Source organism: Nesoenas mayeri (assembly GCF_963082525.1).
Source record: "Nesoenas mayeri genome assembly, chromosome: 2".
NCBI lineage: Eukaryota > Metazoa > Chordata > Aves > Columbiformes > Columbidae > Nesoenas > Nesoenas mayeri.
In genome coordinates this window covers 26,055,571-26,078,053 of record NC_137543.1, presented here as the reverse complement: position 1 = coordinate 26,078,053, position 22,483 = coordinate 26,055,571, and the positions used below count along the sequence as shown (strand labels likewise).

General features: G+C 45.9%; 1 protein-coding gene across 1 annotated transcript; it reads right to left on the bottom strand.

Moving 5' to 3' along the window:
* Nucleotides 1–16,416: 16,416 nt before the first annotated feature.
* On the bottom strand, nt 16,417–18,333 carry LOC308037759 (uncharacterized protein). Its single transcript, XM_080339756.1, has one exon. The coding sequence runs from the start codon at nt 18,225–18,227 to the stop codon at nt 17,352–17,354; it is 876 nt and encodes a 291-aa protein (XP_080195882.1). The 5' UTR covers nt 18,228–18,333; the 3' UTR covers nt 16,417–17,351.
* Nucleotides 18,334–22,483: the final 4,150 nt, after the last annotated feature.

Here is a 22,483-nt window from a genome sequence, read left to right as displayed (position 1 = left end):
GGAGTGAAGCATCTCCCCTATGAGGAAAGGCTGAGGGAGCTGGGTCTCTTTAGCCTGGAGGAGGCTGAGGGGTGACCTCATTAATATTTACAAATATATAAAGAGTGAGTGTCCCGAGGATGGAGCCAGGCTCTTCTCGGTGACAACCAATGATAGGACAAGGGGTAATGGGTACAAACCGGAACACAAGAGGTTCCACTTAAATTTGAGAAGAAACCTCTTCTCAGTGAGGGTGACAGACACTGGAACAGGCTGCCCAGGGGGGTTGTGGAGTCTCCTACTCTGGAGACATTCAAAACCTGCCTGGACACATTCCTGTGTAACCTCATCTAACTGTTCCTGCTCTGGCAGGGGGATTGGACTAGACGATCTTTTGAGATCCCTTCAAATCCTCAACATTCTGTGATTCTGTGATTCTGTAATCTCACACCGGTTTTTGAGCCTGACTGGTGACAAAAGAGCGGTCCTGGGCTAACTGCACTCATGGAGCCTGGGGTGGGGGTGCTGAGGCCCTGCTGTGAATTACTGCTGGAGTTTGGGGGTGTTGGGCAGGGACTGAGGCTGTGCCAGCCCTGCTGCAGCCAGATCCCCGGTGGGGAGGGAGAGGGTCTTCTCTCACATGGCTGCAGTCACATTTAGGTACACTTAGCAGTGAAAGCCCTCTGTGATAGCATGGAAGTAGGATAAGAATACACTGAAATAAGTGCACAGAAAATTAAACATGTCCTAGATTAATAAGCAAGCCTGGTTTGCTTTTCATAGAGCTTAGTGCCTGTAGAGAAAATCTCCCCATTACTTTATAAAGAAGCATCAGCAGCAACAATGGGATTTTGTGAGCATTTGCTCTGAGACCTCTAATGTCAAACCCCATGTTCTTTGTTCATCCATGCAGGTGGGCAGTTGCATGAGTTGCTGCAATCCAGGGGTGCTGGCTCTGTGTTGTTTGTGTGTTCCTCTGCCTGCTCTTCTGGCTGCCAGGAGCCAAGGGATCACCCCTGGCCATGCTTTTCTTTCAGTCTCAGCCCCTACATCAAAGCTGTTTGAGCTTATAGAAGAAGGTGTCCATGCTGTGAGCTCCCCAGCTTTTGGAAGGCAGTGGCCACATCTGGCACGTGCTCACTGCCTGCACAGCAACACTTTGCCTGCATTTCTTAGGAGACTGGTGCATAAGTCAGGGTGCGAGATACATGCCAAATGAAGAAGAAAGAAGACCATTTATTAAAAAGTTTCAGCCTGTGCAAACCTACCTGCAGGGTTGAGAGGGATGTTACATGGAATAAATCTCTCTCATAAGCAATTGTACATAAGCCCCAAGTTACGGAATGACAACATTTCTAGAGCACCCCAACTGCTTGAAAGCCATTCCTGATTGAAAGACCCTTGTTACTACTCTTAAGGCAAATGGTAGATGAGCTATTTTTACTAACCAACATCTCAGATGGAAAATATGGTGACGACCAGGTGGAAAAACGAAGGAAGAGAGAGCCAAGAGATGGGCTTTAACACTTGATTCTTTTTTAGACAGCAAATACAAAAATAGTATGATGGAATCACACATTTATTTCTCTCTGGCTTCAGATAAAAAAGCATCCTGTGTTGGAGGAGATTCCATCCAAAGTTTCAAACCCAGCCTGGTCTTCAAGTCTCAGGTAGGCTGGGTCTCTTTTCTGTGCATAGTCACCAATTCCTGCTGCTCTTCAGGTTCAGTAACACCCTCACTGGTGCCCAGTCAAGGCTTGCGACTGCGCAAGTACCCCAGGTACAGGTGTGCGGGTACTGTGGAGTATGGCTGTGCAACCCTGGGAGCTCGAACTGCAGGGTCTGTGCTGTGTGTCCCCCACCCACCCACAGCAGGATCAAAAAAGTATAACAAGGTACAAATGAATAAATCATGACAATGTAAAACTGGATGCTGTGGTTAACTGTATGTCACAGGGCAATAACAGCATATTTTAGGTCATTATTAGGTCTTCATTCTTTGCAACAAGAGGAAAACAGTGTTTGGGAAGAGCTGGGGGGCTTTCGCACAGTCAGTTCATCTCCATGGGCAGCAGCCTGTGGGGTAGAGCTGAACCACCTGCCCAGCACTGTGTGGCAAGTGGAAAATTTACTTGGAAATAAGCTCTTGGCCACAACAGGTTTGGAAATAAACACCACTTCTGGTCTATTGTGCACGTGACCTTCTCCCCCTCCCAACTCATTATAAAACCTGTGAGCTGTGACCAGCTTTCTGGACGCTACAGGCGAGTAATTCTCCTATTGAAACATTCTGGCTGCAGCAAGGCGAGACCTGGCATCGTCTCAGCCAGCTGAGGCCCTGGCCACAGAGCGTGTTTTCCAGCCTGGAATGATGGAGGCTGGTAGGTGGGAATAAAAAAAGGCAACATCTTCCAAATCTGTCTCTGTACGTGCTCTGGGATAAATGTATAGAGGCTGAACCAACTGGAGGGAAGGAAATTTCTCATATAATCAAATGAACAGACTGAGCAACCAGATGCTTGAATAAAGAATAAAGAAGAGCTGCCACATGTCCAGGAGAGAACTTTGGTGCTGGGGCTGGTTTGTGGAAGGGCCACTTTCTTGTGCTTCTGCCCTTGGGGAAAGCACTGTAGTCCCTTTGCATGTAGGTGACTTCGACTGATATCAGTGGTGATCGTACACTTGCACAGGAGAGGAAACCGAGCTCCCCTTGATGGCAGACGTTGGCTCTCCCTGCAGTGCACACCAGGATCACCTGGCAAATCCTGTACGGGTGATGCACAACACGCTTCAGGTACTGACAGATTTACAGAAAGCTGCTTAAGGTGGAAGGCAGCTGCACGGCGGCTGTATGAGGCACTTGCACGTGCTTATTTTGCTGTGTTCAACTCAACCGAACTAATACGATGAAAGGCAATTTAAAAGTGCCTTGCAGATTACCTTGTCCAAGAGCTTCTTAAAAGCTCACACAATGAAAATACATTTGAGTGAAAAATACGGCATCAGTCATGACAGTATATAATAGCTATAATGTTTAAGCTAGGAGGAATCAGCTCTGTTAAGTGTATCACTTTACAACTGCTGGCACTTGGGAATAGCATCTGTGTTTCTGGGTCAGTCTTTCAGATCCCAGTTTGTCAGACTAAAAGGGACTGAACCTCTTCTACCTAAAATGTAACAGCCCTTCGCATTGCACACTCTAGTAAATCTAATGGCCAGCAATGGTGCAACAAAAACCATGTGGGCAGCTAATAAGGGAGTTGGTGCCTGTGCTTTAATCCATCCCAAGATCAGTCTCAGGCACTCCATTTCAATGTAATGTGTGTGCAATGGAAGCATTGCTGCTGCTGAGTTATTTCTGTTGTTACAAGCCTGATGGTGGTCACAGCCCCCTCACCCCATCCTGCAGAGCCTCCCCTGGTCCCACTCTCCATGAGAGCAGAGTCTGAGCAACCCCTGGGCTCAGGGGACCTGAGTTTCACCCTATGCTTTGCTAGCTTTGTCTGACTTCTCTTGGTTTTAGCACAAGATAGCTAATGAGTATTATCTGTAAGCAAGGGAAAGTACAAACAGCTTTTATCTCCACAAAGCCAGGCAGTGTGTCCCCCCCACTGGCTTGGAGTCAACTGCATCCATCTAGGCAGTTAAAAACTACCAGCCCCTTATCTGCAAAGCCTCTTGCGACAGAGACCTGAGATACGTTGTTTTCTGGCTCCCAAGACAAAGACCAAGGCTTAAGTCCACACTTTAAAGTTTCATTTTGCCAATCAGGAATTTACAGGGCTTGGTGTGTACCATCCCCAGCTAAACAGCCACGCCAGCAGCACTGATGTTACCCCAAAAGTGAAACCTGTTTAAACTGCCATCCTGCTATCAAGTATCCCAGTCTTGTGACGTCCAAGGAGAAGCAGGTAGTCAGTTAAGGGCTAGCACTGTTTGCTTAATAAGTATTGATGGTGTGGAGCAAGGAGTACTGCGACACTGCAAAAGGTCCTTAAAATGTTCAGAGAATGAAAATTGCCAGCACTGTTATGATTTTGAAGCTCGAATAATAAATGATTCAACAACTGTACAGTTACCATGGGGATGAATTCTCATTGAGCCTAAAATTACCAAGCTGCTGACAAGGACCTATTTTTAGTATCAGCAGATGTGTATCTTTAAAAACATCAGCACAAACCTACTACTGTGTGTTTGTGTACGCATACCTGCTCACCTGTAACTCAGCTTTCTGATGCTAATAACAAAAGCAAAAAGAAGTAAATGTCTGATCACTGCAACAGACGATGCAGCAATTTAGACTGGGGGGGGGATAAGTGGAAGTTGCAATTTATACCTGATAAATAAAGCATGCAAAGTGGCCAGATTGCCGGTATGTAACTGAACTTGTAAGCAAAGCCCTATCATTACTGTCAGCTAATGTGCTACAGTAATGGAGTGTCTATTTTCAGTGTCGGCGAATACCTAATGGGAAGCGCCCGTCTGTGCTGTCACAGCCCCCGACATGGGAAAACGGAGGCTCCAAGCTGACAGGAGCTGCTGGCAGAGATCCCATATCTCTGCACTGCAAGACTGGGTTTGTCAGCACTCCCCCTCTATTTCACACTTGAGGGTGGTGCAAGGATAAGCCCCCCAAGAAAGCACACAGATTAGTCAAGGTGTTAGTACATCCCTGGCAGTGACATAGCGGCAGCCGGTCCCAGTGCCAAGTGGTGGAGTGCTTGTCACCACCGACCAGCTCATCCCGTCCCTGCTGACTCACCACTCCATCACTGATGCAAATTGTGCCACCAATTTAAGAAAGGTCAAGGCCCCTGCACTGCTGACTTTGACTGGGTTTTACTCATTAACTCTAATAGGACAGGCTGGAGACCTACGAGTTTTTTTTACAGCCTAATTTTGCTGAGGGACTGGCCAGAGTGTGGCTATAATGAATCTAATTTTGTGTTAAAAGGATGGGTTTGTTTTTGCCAAACACGTAATCGGATAGACAGATCTCTGCTCCCCTCTTGGCAAGCCAGTGCAGGACGTACACGTGCAAACTGAGTTTGCTGGCAAACCAGCCAAGCAAAAATCAAAACCAGTACGTTACAGCCGGGTAGGTTAACAGGGCATTACAGGAGACAGTTCAGCAGTTTTGTTCAAAAACCAGACAAGCTCTTCAAGTTTCTGAAAGGCAGCGACAGAGACAACTGAGAGGACTATGGTGGTTCCTAGCAGGCAGTGGTGCTCCACACCTGCACTGCCAGGTCAGGTGCCAGTCACATCTCCCACAGAGAGCAATGGGGAAAATAACGGCATTTCAGATAAGAAAGAGAAGCAGAACTAAGGATCAAAAAAGCCCTGGTGCTGAGATATTTGAAAAAAAACAACCCACAACCACCTGAGAATAATCTTCTATCCCAGAGTAAATTATGTATAGGGGCCTGATTAAACCATCCATCATTTCCCATTTTTGATATTTAATTAGGAAAGAATGGTTATCTCCTCAGAGTTGGCTCTTAGAGATGTGTTGGCCATATATGCTCTGCTCTTGGAGGGTACATGCCTCTGTTACAAATGTCTGATTCTGCTAAAACATTCCATAGCGTTCTGCCACCATGGAAAACTGTCCCCACTTTCTTTTTTTTAATATATAATTGAGCTCCTATAATTCAAGGCTTGGGGGAGTTTTGTTTGGCTTCAAAGAAGCTGTCCCCATGGAAGCCAGCCAGCTGATATTGCAGGTGAGGTTTAGAGATGCTCTTGATCAGAAAGACTGTCTGAACAACCTGGCCACACTACTGAACTGCCTGCACTGGCCCTCCCCTGTTAGGGTCATATGTGAGGGCTCTCATCTGAATTTCACCCAGCTCTTTCTAAAAGAAGAACTGGATGGTATGCACTGGAGACCAGATGTCTTGGCACACAGATATATCTGAGGGACAGTCTCAGGCTTGTGGCTTATCTGAAGCAAAGGATGTGAATCAAATTCCATAGCAAACAGAAACTTGACCTCACATTACATTTTCAGTTTTAACAATAAAAATGGGAGGGTTTTTGGTGTCCACTTGCAGTGATCTGAAACCCCCAACATGAGCACCAAACTCGAATGTTTTCTGAGGAGTCACTGGTTCACAACAAACTGCTTCCTGATGCAGAGGGTGTTGACAGCTCTTGTCAAGTCTCAAGTGTGGCAGATGCACTTCCTGCCCACCCCCGCCCCCCAGCAACAGAAACTTCTAGGCTGATGGACCACTATGGTCACACACACAACCCTTGGTTGACAGACAGGGCCCTTGACCAAGGAAATGCCTCAGTTGAGAGAAGTTTCTGGACCCCTACCATCAATGACCACAGCTCAGACAATGACCACAGCTGGAGACACCCGTTGAGCTGGTCTCCTGGGAGCAGAGGGTTTGGAGTCCAAGATTCTCCTCCTTAGAGTGGCTATCTAAGGAATGTTCCTCGAGGACTGAGCCACCTTCTCTTGCTGGTAAGCAATCTTCTGGGTACCCTTGGGAGCCTTCACTTTGTAAGAGTGGGAAGATGCTTATTTTGAATCATCGCTCTAGAATTTTGGGATTTGATCCCTTGAGTTTGAATCAACTGTGTAGTAATTTAACTCCTAACTGGTATCTGAACCTGTGATTTATAATGTTGGAGTGCTGAATCATTTTGGATAAACCTCCTTTCTAGATGGTTCTCTGCTAAACAGTTCCTATCAGAATAAAGTCTGTTTGGAGCTCATCACCTATCTAAACTAACTTTTGGTGTGCCTTCATGACACCAAGGCACTAGGTTTACAGAGACAAGAACTGCTGTTGTGAACACAATCCTGAGAGCATGAGGGATGGAGTCCTTTGAATCTGGGAGAGGGTTTTTTTCTTGCTCTCTTAGGAACAACTGTTATGCTTGGGCACACATTAGCATTGCACTGGTTTGTTCCCTCTTGAGTCCAAGACAACCCAGATGTGAGCCGATGGGGGGAAAGTAAGAATACCTGCACCACAAGGATGACATTTGGTCCCGTCTGTCTGCCTTTTCCAGTGCTGGAGGAAGAGGTGCACATGCCTGCCTGAGCAGTATCAGCTGAGCAGTGAACGTCCTCCCTGTTGTAGGTGGATGATTAATGGCTGGGGAAAGTCTGTTATTGCTTTTGAGCCCTCGCAGATCTCAGTGAGATAGGGCAGAATCTAGATCTAGAGGAAACCAGGAATGGTTGTGTCAACTACAGGGCCATAAATGAGAGTAGGACTCAAGGTGAATCAGGATGAATGAAGCCGTAGCAGGAAAAAAGCTTGAAATTACACATTTGCTAAGTGGCTACATTCACATTGTCTGGATTCCTTATTCTTAGCAGAAATTTAGGGAACTACTGGGTGAATTCCATGCACTGCCTTAGAATGGAATATTTTGTTTTAAGTGGATGTGCCAACTTTGTAGGATCATAGGATAATTCAGAAGGATCAGAAGGATTTCAAGAGGTCTCTAGTCCAACTGTCTCTCCAAAGTAGGGACAGTTCTGAGGTCAGACCATGTTGCTCAGCATTTTATCCAGTCTGATCATAAAAACTGCCAAGGATGGAGACTTCAGCTGCTGGGCAACCAGTTCCAATGCCTGACTGTCCTCATGGGGAAGAGTTTTGTCTTCATATCCAGGACATAAGCATGTGGTAAAGTATTTAAGCAGCTTCTCTTTGCCTCAGAAACATCATCAAACACAGTGAGCATGTTAACGACTGAGTTAACAGCAGTTATTCAAGGGAAGCTGTTGATGCCAGGATCATCCAGGGCCACAAATGTCAGTACCAAGTGCAGAACTGCAGAGGTAGCCCACGCTGACAACATAAGTGCTGAGATCTTTGGTAATGACAAAAGTTTTGTCATCGATGCTGAAGGTACAGTCAGAAGAACACAAGACAATAATAAACAACATTTGCACTTAATTTTGCTCACTGTCATATGGGTTAAGCCCTAGCAGCAACTACCTTATTTAAACAAACAAAGGTAAAAAGGTAGCTCAAAGAGGAAGGTGCACCTGCTACAATTTCACTGCTTTCAAAATCACAAGCTTTGCAATAACCAAGGAATCAATAACCAGGCATGTTCTGTTTTATAGCCACAGCTGTGGAAATAAGACTTGGGCAGTGCTGTGTTTCCCCCTCTCACCAGGGCAGATGGAGGAGGCCAAGGTTTCTACATGCAGAATTAGACAAAAGATTCGAATCTCAAGTGCTGCAGTGCTGAGGAGGACCAATGCAGAAACAAATATGGTCAAGCCCCCAAATTATGTCAGTCCTGCCAGGACAGGCCCACAGTCCTGGAGACAATCAGTGGCAAGGGCAAAAGCCCAGTGAGACCCAAGCAGGTGCCAAAGCCAAGAGCGCACCAGGACAGAAGGAAAAGCCGGGTCAGTGCTGCCCATGGTCAGTGTTCACATGCCAACACCCTTTCACAGACAGTCAGGAGAAGCTGCTGGAGCCTGTCTTAGTTTTCTCTGGTGTAGTGGTTGAGACGGACAAACAACATAGACCGAGTTCTTAAGTACAAACAGCAGTCTCCATTTATTGCCACAAATGCCTTTTTATATAGTCTTTACCAGCTCAAGTGTCTTTTTACTATTGGTTACAGGCTGCATTAGTAACATATCATTGGCTAATTTTACTATCGCCAATGTTGCTCTTTTACTCCCTTCTTTCTCACGGGTACACCTTAATATCTCTGGATACTCCTTTACTCCCATCTTTCTCACGGGTAGGCCTTAATATCTTCAAGGCTAATTTCTGTTCCCATACCCTCTGTCATGAAATCCACAGACCCGCCGTAGTTTCCCACACTCTGGCTACTGTTTTATCTCATCAGAAGGCGTGTTTCTACCTACAGTTCTCCAGATTGAGTCTCTAACAATCTTCTATCTCATTATGGGGCTCCATAATTAGCTCTCAAAGCCATAGTAATCACTGTCTCTAGGAGTTAGTAATGGGAACTGAGGTTTACACACACCTCTGGGTTTCAGTGTAGGTCCTTTGGTCCAGAGCAAGAGAGTCAAACTCATTTTCACTGGGGTCCACGTCAGTCTCGTGGTTGCCTTCAAAGGACTGAATGTAATTTTAGGACTGTATAAATGTAATTACTCCTCCCTCTGATGGAGGGTCTAGAGTGTCTGAAACCATCTTTTCTCCAGAGTCCTTCATGTTTTTGTGTTGGTTCAAATCTCACCTCTTTGGGGAGCATTTTCTCTTGCTCATCTTCTGTTTCTCTTCCTGGTCAGCTCCAACATTTCCTGAGGACTCTTTTCTCATGGAGCCTGACTTCCAGTCCCACATCTCTCTCCAGAGGCAGCTTCCACTGGCAACATCCATTCCTGCTGTTGCATTGTTAGTCCTCAGGATTGCACGCAGAGGCCAAGGCAGCCACCAGGCATGCTTGATGGGCTAGCTGGGCTCTCTGCTTCTCAGAGAGGGAACCTTGCTTCCCTGACCACCCCAACCACCCTCCCACCACCCTCTGCAGAAGACAGCTTTGTATCCACAGCAGGTCAGGTCTCCTGGGTCCAAAAGTACAGGACTACCTATACCTTCATGCACAGCTAGCAAGAAAATAAACTATAACCATGACTAAAGATCTAAAACCCAACAGTATGGAAAGGCTAGTTAGCTACATAACCAAGAGGGAGCCAAACTGACAGACATCAGGATGAGATCCACTGGGGTTCTGCCATCATGCAGCAGCTGGTAGGAAGCAGCCGACCAGCATCCCAAATATTGAGCTACCTAGAGCTTAGGTCTTACCCAGTGCAACAATCCGTAGAGTTTTAAAGATGTAATTATGTGGGACTGTCACTTACAAAAGATCACTTTTCATGTCCATCTGTTAATGTCCTCTGCTGAATCACAGGAGTTCAAATAAATTGGACTGGACTACTTGCGAAGTTGAAATTGCCCACTGAAAATCTTTGCTCTACTTAGTTTTAACATTCAAGTTAACTTCCACTCCACAGTTTAAAACTTTCTAAAGTTTATGGACATAAAAGTAGTGCCTCCTGGATAACACAATTTCAGCTTCTAGGTGTCTATCCTTGTTGTACTTAAAGGTGAAGATCAGTTTAAATACAATTTCCCCAAGCAGATACAATATGAAACCATTAAAAGTTTTTCAAAATTACATTTTGAGCTGATTTTTTTTCCTCCTCACCTTGAAGGAAAACTTTTCCAACTCTAGAAAATACAAGGAAAATCTCTGCTCTTACAGATTTGCAACCACATTTACAAATACTCAAGCCAAAATAATTAGGACTTATAATAACAGACAAATTAAAGCCATTGCGATCATAAGGCAGATCTGTATCATGCTGGCTGCAAACTTCAAGTCACTCCTGCATGAAGACATCCTTGAAGAGTTACTCAACATCAGTGTATACCTGACAATAAGGATTTTTGTTTTGTTTAGGAAGAAGCAGGTGAACCAAAAGCCATTTGAAATTCTACTATTTCTTACAATAATTTGGTAGTTCTGATAGAGTCTGATCTCCTTTTCCTAAGATAAGACCTGTTCAGGATCAGCTATAAAGGCAATGCGTGTACAGGACATAGGCAATATTTCACTAAAGATACATTTGCCTTAACTTTGACAAGAAGACAAAAAGCACAATGGTATTATAAAAAAAAATTAGCTGTTTACTGTATTTTTTCCTAAAAATGTAATTTTAAAGCTAATTAATAGCATGTCTTTTGTGTAGGACTATCTTTTATTCTTAGTGTCAATAAAACATCTGTACATTTGACCCTGTGTCCAAATAGTGTTTCAGCAACTCACATTTGAGCCCATGCTTTTGTGTGCACATACACAGCATCCATGCGATGCACATTTGCTCTTTAGCTCTGGACCATCTCTGACCACAGGCTAGAGGACAGGATCCACACAAACCAAATGTGCTGTGGAGGGATCTCCAGCAAAATAATGGGAAAAGTGAAAAATGAGGCACTGGGTCCCTTCTGCATCCCTACTGAGGTAGGCAATTTGACTTGGAGAGGCACTTGACATCTGTAGTCTTTCTTTAAAAAAAAAAAAGCTATACAGATGCAGAGGTGGGAATTTCTGAATCTTTTTTCCATTCTGCTACCAGTCTGGCACACTCCAGGCTGATATACTCCTTTTTTTAATGGGAATAACATTTCCGTGTCTTGCGACCCAGAATCCAGCCACTGCTCAGGGCAGGGCTGAAAGTGGCCAAGGAAGTTTGCATCAGAGGCCATGGAGGACAGCAGCTGTCAAAGCAGCCTGGTAGAAGCTAACAGAAGAGCAGCAAGATGAAAAATATAAATATCTGCTTTTTAATGCTTTTTACCTTCCAAACGATGTACAGATGAGATATCACATTGGTGGGGCATACCTGTGCACTGACTGACAACTAGCTATTGCCAGAATAGCAACTGCCAGCGCTTCCTGCTAACAACAGGGGAGGATTAGAAATCCTCCTCATTTTCCATCTTTTAGGAGAAGCTAGAGATGTATGTACACAGATTCAGTCACCTGCTTCAGCACTGCTTGGTTTCCTGTGGAAAATTACTAGTCTTGTAAAAATGAAAAGGCATTGCAATGTGGATTTAAGAACACTAATAATCTGAATTTGCACCTTCACTTAGAGCCCATGCTTCTGTACATTTAAGCCTTGGAACTCTGACAGTTCTTGTCATACAGGTAGAATAAGCCCCGATCTCTTGAAGTAAAATGCTTAGAGCAGCAAATATTTAGTATTAAGCCAGCCAGGATCCATTTTCTCTAATTAAAACATTTTTATCCTGGTGCTGTTTCATCACATACCACCAAAAGAAAAATGTATTTATTTAATTCAGTGCTGCTCCTAAACATGATCCCATTGAGCTGGAAGACTACAGCGTCTCTGGACTGTAGAATCGATCGGAGACAAACTTCTGAGGGGCAGCTGGTGGCACAAGCCCCATAGCACCATGGAGCAGCAAAGTTCCTCGGATGAGGGCTGACAGTACCTACATGGGAGGAAAATGAAAGCAGCTCTATTTATTCTCTAACTTACCACTTAACTTCCAACTGTAAAAGCTCCAGGAGGATTTTTTTTCCCTAGCTTTACAATTGTCACTGCTATTAAACCTGTACTTGGGGTTGGAATTGAATGTATTAAACTTCTTCATATAGCTCAGGAGCTTACAGCCTTTCTTTAGCACCTCTTCATGAAAGTCCTGCCAAGTCAGTGATTACCAGTGGGACACAGAGACAAGGTGTTTTTACGATTTCATTTGATTGCTGATGTCCCAGTGCCTACAGCGATGAAGAAAACCCTTAACTGGCTGTATTACTCTACCAGACACCACCAGATTAGATCATGGGAAACAAAAATAATACTATTTAGATACAGGATATTGCATAAAGAACGGCTAATGCTGAGCACTTCTGAATTTATGGTGCCTGATTTCCTGTGGCTTCCTCTGCTGTAGAGTCTACAGTGTCTACCAGCACAGCCTGGGCACGCTGCAGCCTTCCTCTCGCTAAGGGCACCAGTGCCACCTTCTCTAGCGGCTGCCTTACACCATGGAAATGGCAGGATGGCAGTTCTGTGGCTTTGACAAAGGTGGTTGAGGTTAGTCATACAGCTAAAGGCATCATCTTCGGAAGACAAAAAGCAAACTGACCTCACTGACTCAGGAAATGAGATTTCCAATGTAATTTTTATGTTGCTGCAAAGGCATTTATGTAGTTATTGTAGCACTACAAGTGGTGTTGTCCACCTACTCCCCAAAAAAAGAGAGAAGGAAATTCCCATAGGAGTTGGGAGGAATTTTTCTGTTAACTTTATCTGTTCATTTCATTGCACGTAGGATTTACATTCTGATTTCTGCCCTGTGTTGTACAAGCTGAAGATGAAAGACAGTTGTAACTTGCCCTCCAACTCATACACTGCATGGTTTATCAGAAGTAAACCAGATCTTGGCTGCCAAGAAGTGAGTGAGCTACAATATTTGAAGCCAAATGAACGAGCAAGTCAAAAGTACCTACCAAAGAGCAACTGAGGAGAACAACGCTACTTAACGTTTCACAAGAGCGATACAACATGGACAAAGGACACGTAAAAGTGAACTATTACAACCACAAGCTGAAAATAATGGCCTGGGTAAGAGATGAATGCAGGGTGAGGAGAGGGAAATCGTGGGGCCGGTGACTAGGAGGGAATGGGAGATGCTCTTTTGATGGAGATGAAGATGGAGATGGAGATAGAGATGGAGAAGCTGCTGACACTGGGACTGGCCCTGGCTGGCCAGAACTTGTGTTGTGCATTAACCAGCCTACATCCTTCTTTTCCCTTATGCATTTCATGAGATGCACTGGCTGCTTTCTTTAAAACCTGGTTTTAAGGACTTACGGCAGAGTCCCTACTTTCCTAACACATTTATTATGCTAAGTACTATACCAACATGATTTTTACTGGAGTCTCTAAGTGCTGGTGCAGTACACAATAGTAAGCTAGAAGGGAGATAGGAGACACAAGGGGAATAGCGGACAAAAATCATTCTACCTGCCAGACTTCTGGCTGAACTGGGTTACTTTCAAAGGCTCAGGGAACCTGAAAGTAGAAAGAGAAGATATAACAAGGGTATGAAGCTGAGTTTTGGGCAAGGGGTCAGGAAAACACGTGTTCAATCATAAAGAGGAAACGCAGGAGGAGTTAAGCTGCGATGCAGACTACAAACGCAAAAGCTGTGACAGCCTTGTGCCATGCTAATGCAACACCACAACGAGGTGCAGTGAAAGATGAGATGTGTCTTTTGTGCATTTGCTTACAAAATTACTTAAAATCAAGTTTACCATCAAGATGTATCCCCCTGTAAATACAATGAAAATAAACTTCTCCAATGCATTGCAATATTGCTTGTGACAAGTATCTAAATGGCTTATTTTTTATTCTATAGTTCATGTGATCCACTGCAAAATCTTGTAGTTTGAACTATTTTTTCCTCACAAGATGGAAAAAATATATAGAACCTATCTAAATGCCTATTATGAAAATACAATTTTCTACCAAATTTAAAGCTGAAGTAAACTACATTTTCACTTACAAATGAAGATAGTCTAAGCATACCATGAAGGCCAAATGTAGCATGTCACCGAATTTGCTTTTGCCTTTCTAGAAATCAACAACTGGTATCTAGGGACCAGCACAGGCTAAATGAATTGTAGAAACCCTACCTATAAACACATATATTTAAAACTTACAAAAATCTTTACATTACTGTTCAACATTTTTTTATTCCGTTTGAGAAACAAAGTAACAGTGACTTTTATATCAAAGTCCCTTTCTGCTTGTATGCCTGCACAGCGTAGCACAAGGCAGTATTTGAAAAAGAGAATTTGCACTGAATCAGTGGAAACCTTTTGTCAATATTTCAATTGGTCCAACATCTTGCAAAACTTGGCTTCCAAAATCAAAATAAGCCACTTTCGATCTGTTCCCTTATGAAGAAGTGACATGTGCTCTATTTTGAAGAAGATAATTGTAAAGACTTATAAGGAAGATATGATGATAAAGGCTGCTGGCATGAGCTTAGGACATTCACATTACAAGTGATGAAGACACGGCGGTGAGTTATGCAAGTTATCTGAAACAAATGCCAAAATTCCTTTTACCAAATCATCACACACTCCACATAACACTTAGCTCACTATAACCCTTTTCATATATACATCTCCCAACCTTGCACAAAGGAGAAAGTAAAAGCTATTTTAGAAATAATTTAGGAAGCTTAAAAACCAGCCAGTCACTGTGAAATTTATTAGCGTCTTTTCTAAGCCTCACTTCAACTGCCAGTTTATTGAAAAGTGTTATTCTAGTAAAATCCTTAAAAGGAATGTCTCGAGGCTTTCAGTGACTACAAAGGACACTTGTAAAGTTAGCTGTTCTCATTAGTATACAGAGGCTAGGATTTGGGGGGGTGGGGGGGAAGGAGGAGGCAAGGGGGTTGCAGAATCAATGCATAATTATCAGTGGCAAAAAAATTCAAGTCAACCATGCCAGCTTTCAGAATTTCAACCAACAGCCACACATGTACTTTTAACTGTAGCTGTGTAACAACTTGGGCTTCATCAGCTGTGCTGGGTTTTAGCTTGTTTCCTCCAGCTCTTTTAGTAAAGGTAATTAAACTACTTAACCTAGGGTTCAAATGCAGCATTGGCATGGCAAATATCTATTTGCCTGCACATCTAAAGGACAAAGAACAACTAGTTTTGTAGTTGTTGGCTAGGGGTCCTATTTGAAGCTTTCTGTTTGCATTTTATAGAGCTTTTTTTCCCCTGGATTAAGAAAAAAACAAAAAAAATTTAAATAAAATAATTTGAAGGACAACCTACCCATAACTTTATTGTATTAGAGGATAAGAACTAATGGCAGATCCAAATCTTTTCCAAGTTGTGCAAAATGCCACAACAGCATCATAAGTTATGAGAAAAAGGACTTCAGATGTTAGTAATTTAGGAGGTTCTAAAATATGTTGAATTTCTTCCTTTGCATTTTACATGCATTGGTATGAAAAAACTGCACTCTACTAATAACCTAAGCAAGATAAAGCTAATAATAACATAGCATACTGTTCCTAGAACATGAGGAATTCAGTGAGACATTATGAAAACCTTCAGCATCACTTTCTATCAGTAGCTGGATGCAGAGGAAAACACAGTATCTTGTGGATGAAATGTATTCCTGAAAGAACTAATCACAGAAGTAAACATAGCTGCTCAAATTGTTCTCTTGGACAAAAGCAAACATCTTCCATTTTCTTTCATGTGGGATTGCTACCTCTTCAAAGGAGCAGCTTTTACCTCAAATTAAGTGGGGGTTGGGAGATTGTTATGCTCCAGTCTGTCTGATGTGTTTAGTTCTGATCTTGAAGCTCATTCTCAGACTCCTAAAATCCTAACATAGGTTTTAACAAGGAAGATACTCAGAATAGATATTGGAACTTCATCATCATCAAATTCTATGTTTTACAGATATATATATTTTTAAAACACTGCCTAGACCTCTCTGCCCTCCTTTTTAGAATATATTTCCCCTCTCCCTGGAGAAAGAAAACCAAAAAAAACCCCCCAAAACCCCCACATAACGAACACAAGCTGTTTCTTCCCCAATACAAGATACCTAATTTTGGTTTCAGAACGATTTAAGAATTCCAACAGCCACATTCTCTACTGCTCGCAGGGCTGTCTCACAGCTTACGAATGAACACTCCTGGCAAACAAAGGGGCTCAGTTGCATCTCTGTGCATTAATAACCAGTGTCCCACTGCATCAGACTATGCGGATTGTTGTGGGGATTTTTTTTTTTGTCTGCAAAATGGAGATCTTGCAACTGAAAGAAGATCAAGGGAAACGTGCCCACTGGAGCATCAGCCACAGAGTTTTGTTCACATGAATCAAAATTCACTTCCCCTTAACAATGAGACACAGACCCAAAAATAAAAACAAGACCACGTTTATTCAATACAGACAGGTTAATTAAGACAGTAAGTCCTGTAAATCAGGAACACATTTTAAACACTCCGGTACGAAGTGCATATATTTAAAATCAACAGCTGCATCTTGTATTTGAGCCATTGAGTTTGCCGGGGAAGGGTGAATTTGCTGTTTTTGGTAGAAAAAACTTGTTTCAGCTACCTTATGTGAACAATGCGTCTCAGGCTCCATTCACTCATCAGGTTTTACAATTATAAGTCCAGCTGCCTTCCAGCTTTGATATTCACATTTTTTTAACTGCTTCATACAGTCACAACGGGAAAGGGAAAAAAATAATAAACGTTAAAATAATTAAAAAACCAACCAAACAAAAACAAAAATAAAATAAAACAAATCAGTCCGAGAGGGGGAAACGGCTCCCGCCGGGGTCAGCGAGAATTATTGCAAATGGCTCCTGTGAGACGGAGCCCGGCGGCGCAGCAGCCCCGTGGCTGCCGAGGGACCGGCGTGGGGGGGTCCGCGGCCCCGGCCAGGCTGCCCCGGCTGGGGGGAAGGAGGAGGAGCTCCCAGGGAAGGCAGAGGCGGGCATGGGGCACAACAGCTCAGGGCTGGCGACGTGCGCGGTCTCCGACGGTTAGCGATCGGTGGGGCTCGGGGCCGCGCCGGGGGTGACCTTGGGGCGCAGGGGGGCGCACACCCGCCCCATCCCAACCGACACCGGCCGCGCCGCGCCCGGCTCGGCCCCGCCCGGCAGCGAGAGGGGGGGGCCCAGCGCCCCGCTGCGGAGGGAGACTTACACCGCGGCGGAGCCAGCATCGCGCTCCCGCAGTCCGCTCGGCCGGGGGCCCCGCCGCTGCCAGCGGTCGCCCCAGCCGCGCTCCTCCGCCCCGGCCGCCGCTCGTCCCCGCTGGCTACTGCAGGGGCTGCATCGCCGCCGCCTCGGCCGCCTCGCCGTCCGCACCGCTGCTCCCCGCCGAGGCGCTGCCGCTGGAAGCCGTGGAGGCTGCCGCCGCCGCTGCTGCCGCCGCCGCCGCCAGCTGCAGCCGCCGGACGGCTTCTTTGATGAGGTTACCGGAGAGGATGAGCTGCTGCAGGAGCCGGTGCGGGTCCTCCTCCTCCGCCAGCCCGTCGCCCGTCCCCGGCGGCGCTTGCTTCCTCCGGCGGGCGGCGCTCCGCAGCCAGCCCCGGCCGCACAGCTGCTTGGTCACCCGCTGGTGGCCGCTCCTGTCCGGCCGCGGCGGCTCAGAGTGCTGCTGGTGGGCTTGCGGCGGGGCCGGACCCCGCGGCGCCAGGAGGCCGCCGCCGCTGCAGCGCGGCGAGTAAGGGGCGGCGCGGTCGCGGGCGCTGCCCGGCCCCAGGTGCTTGGGGGCGCGGGGAGGCGGCGGCGCCCGCTGGGCGCTCAGCTGCAGCACCTCGCCCAGCTTGGCCACCAGCGCGTCCACCTCCTTGGTGCCCGCCTGCCCCACAGCGACCGAGCGCTCCAGCAGCAGGAAGCGCTCGCCCGGGCGGCACGGCATCTCGGCCGGCGCCCTGCCCTGCCGTGCCGTGCCGCAGCGGGACCGGGGCCGCCGCCCGCCCGCCGCCCCGCGCGCACGCGAGCACACGCGGCTCCGGCGGCTGCGGTTGAAGCTGGAGCTCGGCCCGCTGGGGTTGGTTTGTAAACAATGGGTGACGCGAGATCCCGGGCGCCTCCCACTGCGCGGGGCGGGGGGGGAAGCCGCCGCGACCAACCGCCCGCCGACCGCTCCCGGCGCAAACACCCCACGCGGCGGGTGGCGAGGACCCATCTGCAGCCGCGAGGGCGGCTCCTGCGGCCACAGACCACCGGCCGGGCAAGGCCGCCCCGCGCCCACCAGCCACGCCGCTCCCTCTCCCCCCCAGTTTGCGCGCCGTGTGGACCAGCCCGCTTTCAAACCCCGCACCTCGGGTCTCAGAGGCGGGGCCAGGGTGATTGGCAGGAGGGGTGTGAGGGGGCGGGGCGGCCCGGCTGGAGCAGACGCCTTTGAGGAAAGGGGGTGCCGAGGGGCCGGCGGAGTGCGCTGGTCGGGGGTTGGGGGAGGCGGGAGCAGGGGAGCTCTTCGGCGTCCTGTCGCCTCAGGACAAGTGCTCGGAGGAGAGGCGGGAGACACTGAGGAGGGCGGATCGCGCCCGGGCGCAGAGGGAAGCGTGCCTGCCTGCCTGCCTGCCACCCCCGCCTCGGTCGGTGCCGCGTCTGCCCCAGCCCCGCCGGCCGAACAGACGCTGCCCCGGGGAACCGTTAGCGGTCGGCAGCGCTCCGTGTGACTGTGTGCCGGTGCCCCCGGAGCTGCGTGTCCCGCCGCACCCGCGGGCGGTTCTGCTTTACCGTTAACGCTGCACGTGGACGCGGTGCCTTTCCCTGACCGAGCGGTACCGGGTCCGCCGGTGCCTTCGGGGACAGGTCACCTCGTGGTGGTCACGTTACGTTAGTCGCCCGCCAGAGTCAGTATCGGGATCGCGACACGCTCATGCGACAGCGCCCGCTTCCGCGGTGACAACGCGACGTGGTGGCCGCTCTGCTCGGTGCGCCCGCCGTGTCCTCGCAACCGGCGGCGCCTTCATTTGCGGTTTAATTCCTTGGCATAGAAACGCCTTTGGGGTCTTATTTTCCATCACTAGAATTAACATACGTGAGGCAAGTGTGAATGGGCGTTCTCTCGGTTTTTCTACCTGCCTGCAGTTTATTGCATCACCTGGACCAAGGCTCTGTCCTGCCTATGCCTCCTGTCCCAGTCCCGTTCCTTTCCTTGAAACTGCCACCACGTCCTTTAAGCGAGTGCTGAAGTTTCTGCGATGAGCCTTAGATAACATTTTCTGGATGTCAAAACACGGGGAGCATAGTCCGGAACAATTTCACTCATGTAGTGGTTGTCACTGCTGTGGAACCGCTAGTAAAATGGAAGTTGCTCACACACATAACTGCTATCAGCTCTGTGCCCTTGATAAATCAGAAAGCAGTTGGCAAGGGAGAGGGCATGTCCTTTGGTCTGTTTTGCTTCCCTGAGCTACTTTCACTTGCTGTCCAAAATGAAAGAGACCCCATGTGTATGTACACGTGCATGTCACCTGGACATGTTACTGGTCGCTCCAGCCTAGGTATCCATGCCCATTATTACATTTCCACGCTGGATTGATGTGAGCTGGACATAAAACATGCTACCTAATTGCATATTATTCATTCATTTGTATATATAGTGTACTGATATTTGCTTATTTTCAGCACCTTCTTGGTAACTGGTCGTTACGACTCAGATTGCGTTGTTCTACAGGTAATGAAAAAGTGAGAACTTGTTTCCCCATGCCAAAGTATTTTTAAGAAAACACTTTTACCCTGCTCCCTAATTATGCACTATCTTTTCAAGTGAAATAAAGGCATGCCTGCATAGATGCAGTGGTTGGATCTACTTCAGCTCCAAGGGAGATCTATATTCAGAGCACTTCTGAGTAGGTAATCTGGTATTCTGTACAAGCAAAACTGCAATAAACCAGTACAGCTTATTCCAGCCTTTTCTTCTCCTCCCACAAAGGCAAAATAAGCTATACCAGCAAAAGCTCAGTGCTGCTTGTGATTACATCTACACCTGGGGCTTTCATGAGCCCAGCAATGATAATCACAAATCGCGCTTCGTTGCATCCCTAACCAACAGCAGTGCTGGGAAAAGGTTGTAGGATAGAGCAGATCAGTGCACAGAGAGGGAGCTCAGAGCCCAGGCATTAGCAGAATCCTAATATTCTCAGATCTTTTTTAATGCAAAACTTCATTGATGGCTTATTGACGATCAACTGAGTAAGTATCTGCTGAGGATTTCAGGACTAAACCCACTGAAAATGTTTACATTGAGTGCTACTAATCATGGTTAATATTTTTACCACCTCAACAAAGCGAGTGTTGTAAATTTGTATATCCTAAGGAGTTATCAGAAGAATGTTTCAGTGTAGGTTCTCCTAGAGGAATCAGAAACTTCAGCCATCATTTTGGTATTGTAGCTTTATTCACAGTAAGAGAAAAGCTGAAATGCTGTCGAAGACAGAATATTCCATGCCAGAGCCGAAGTCCTCCCTCAAAGATTTATGTGGGAAAACTACACCCAAGTGGGCTCAGTATGAATTTACATTGTGCTTATGCCTGCGGAGCAGATCTCAGCATGTCAACACCCAGAGTCCTTCCCAGAGTTAAACCCAAATCAGTTCTAGGAGCAGGTCTAAACTGTCTGCCACCACCATCAGTTGTTCCTGGCAGAAATCACTATGGTGGTTTATTAACTGTCAGCTGTTTGCTAGCGCCTGTCTGTAGAAATAAGAACAATTTCAACAGTGGGTTTTGCAATAAAGTGGCTGTTGTACATAAAGGTGCCCTGATACAGAGTTAAGTGGCAGGTTGGCTGCCAGCTCAACCCTGAAGAATCTGGGGCTTCTTCAGTTTGAGCCGTTAAGTCATTTGGCTAAGTCCTCAGTTCACTATAGCAAGATGTCCTCATTTGGATTGGGAGAATCACAGCCTAGTTATCATACTTCATCTTCTACTGTTACTGATGAGTTTTGCAGCACTTCTTTTACTTTAGCAGCTTACCACAATGATTTCTATTGAAAAACAAAACCAAGAACCAAACCCCAAAACATTAAGAACAGGGACAGGTTCTTTTAAAAATAAAAGGAGGAAAGGTGTTGGAAAACTGCCAATAAGATTTTTCTGACCACTGACAATATTTTTCTGAGCAATGGTTTGACAAGAAACATTGTCACAATTATTATTATTTTTTTCACTATTTTCTCAGTATAGTCTGTTTGTGTTCTGGGATTGCCAAAATTCCCACTGCAGATTGTTGCCTAGGCCATTCTATTAGTAAGATGTTACAGTCACAAACTAATTGTTTCCTTTATATTATTATTGTCCATCTGCACTCTCACTTTATCTGTTGACGTTTTTAGAATGTGATTTAAGATCTTAAAGATCTTTAAGGTATTTTTAGAAATACTTGACTTCCAGATATCCCTAGCAGAGGATCAAGTATGAGTTTCATAAACAAGTAGCAATCGATGTGGCCATCTATAAAATTCTGACATAATTTTATAGCATTTCCTGAAGATACATCTTATTTTTTTTAACATTAAGGTCAACTGATATGTCTTACCTTTTGTACTGATCCTGGGCAACTGGATGTGACTTCTGAGCTTTAAACCTTAAGGAAAGGCAAAAATGCCACTTAAATCCTGTGACTTCTGCAGTCCAGTGGAATCTTGGTCCTTCCACTACATGTATGTGTTCAGGATTGTGCACATGTTCTAACTTGTTATGGAAACCCAGTAACCCAGTCGATGTGAAATAAGAAATAATATTTAATTTGTGCAGGTGTTTACATTTCAAACCCTTACGCTGGAACAGCGTGATCTCAGGCTTCGGCATTGTGTATAGAAATAAATCAGATTGATAAGTTCCTGAGAGAGATTATGTAGTGTTGCATCACAATGTCGAAGTATTTATAGTGTTGTTTACAAAACAGTAAGAGACTTTGAACTGGGTGAACACAGTGACTAGGTCCTTTCTAGTCCTTTGTTTCTCCAGGCATTTCTCATGCCTTTTATTTTCAACAGAAACTTCTGTCATGCCTATTAAATATGCAGAGCTTCTCTTCGTAACAATAGTGTCAATGAAGGATGCTTGTGCAGAGTAAATTAATTTCTTGTGCACAGTTTAAATGCAGAATTGGGAGAGGCCAGAACACCATCCAAATAAGATGAATTTAGATTCCCCAATTATCATTTTGTAGCCTGCATTTGTAATAGATTTCCAAGAACAAAAGACATTCCTTTAGAAACAGCTGAGGTTGCTAAGTGACACGAATGTATTTACAGTGTCATAACTTGCAAAGGCCAAACACGTTAAAACAGGAGAATTAATAAGCAGAGATGTCATGAGTCTTACCCTGACTCACAGCATAAATACAAACCTGTTGGCCAAGAGTTTTACATTGTTTTGGTTGCCCAGCATGGAACCTTAATGGAAATGGGAAACATTAGTTGCTTT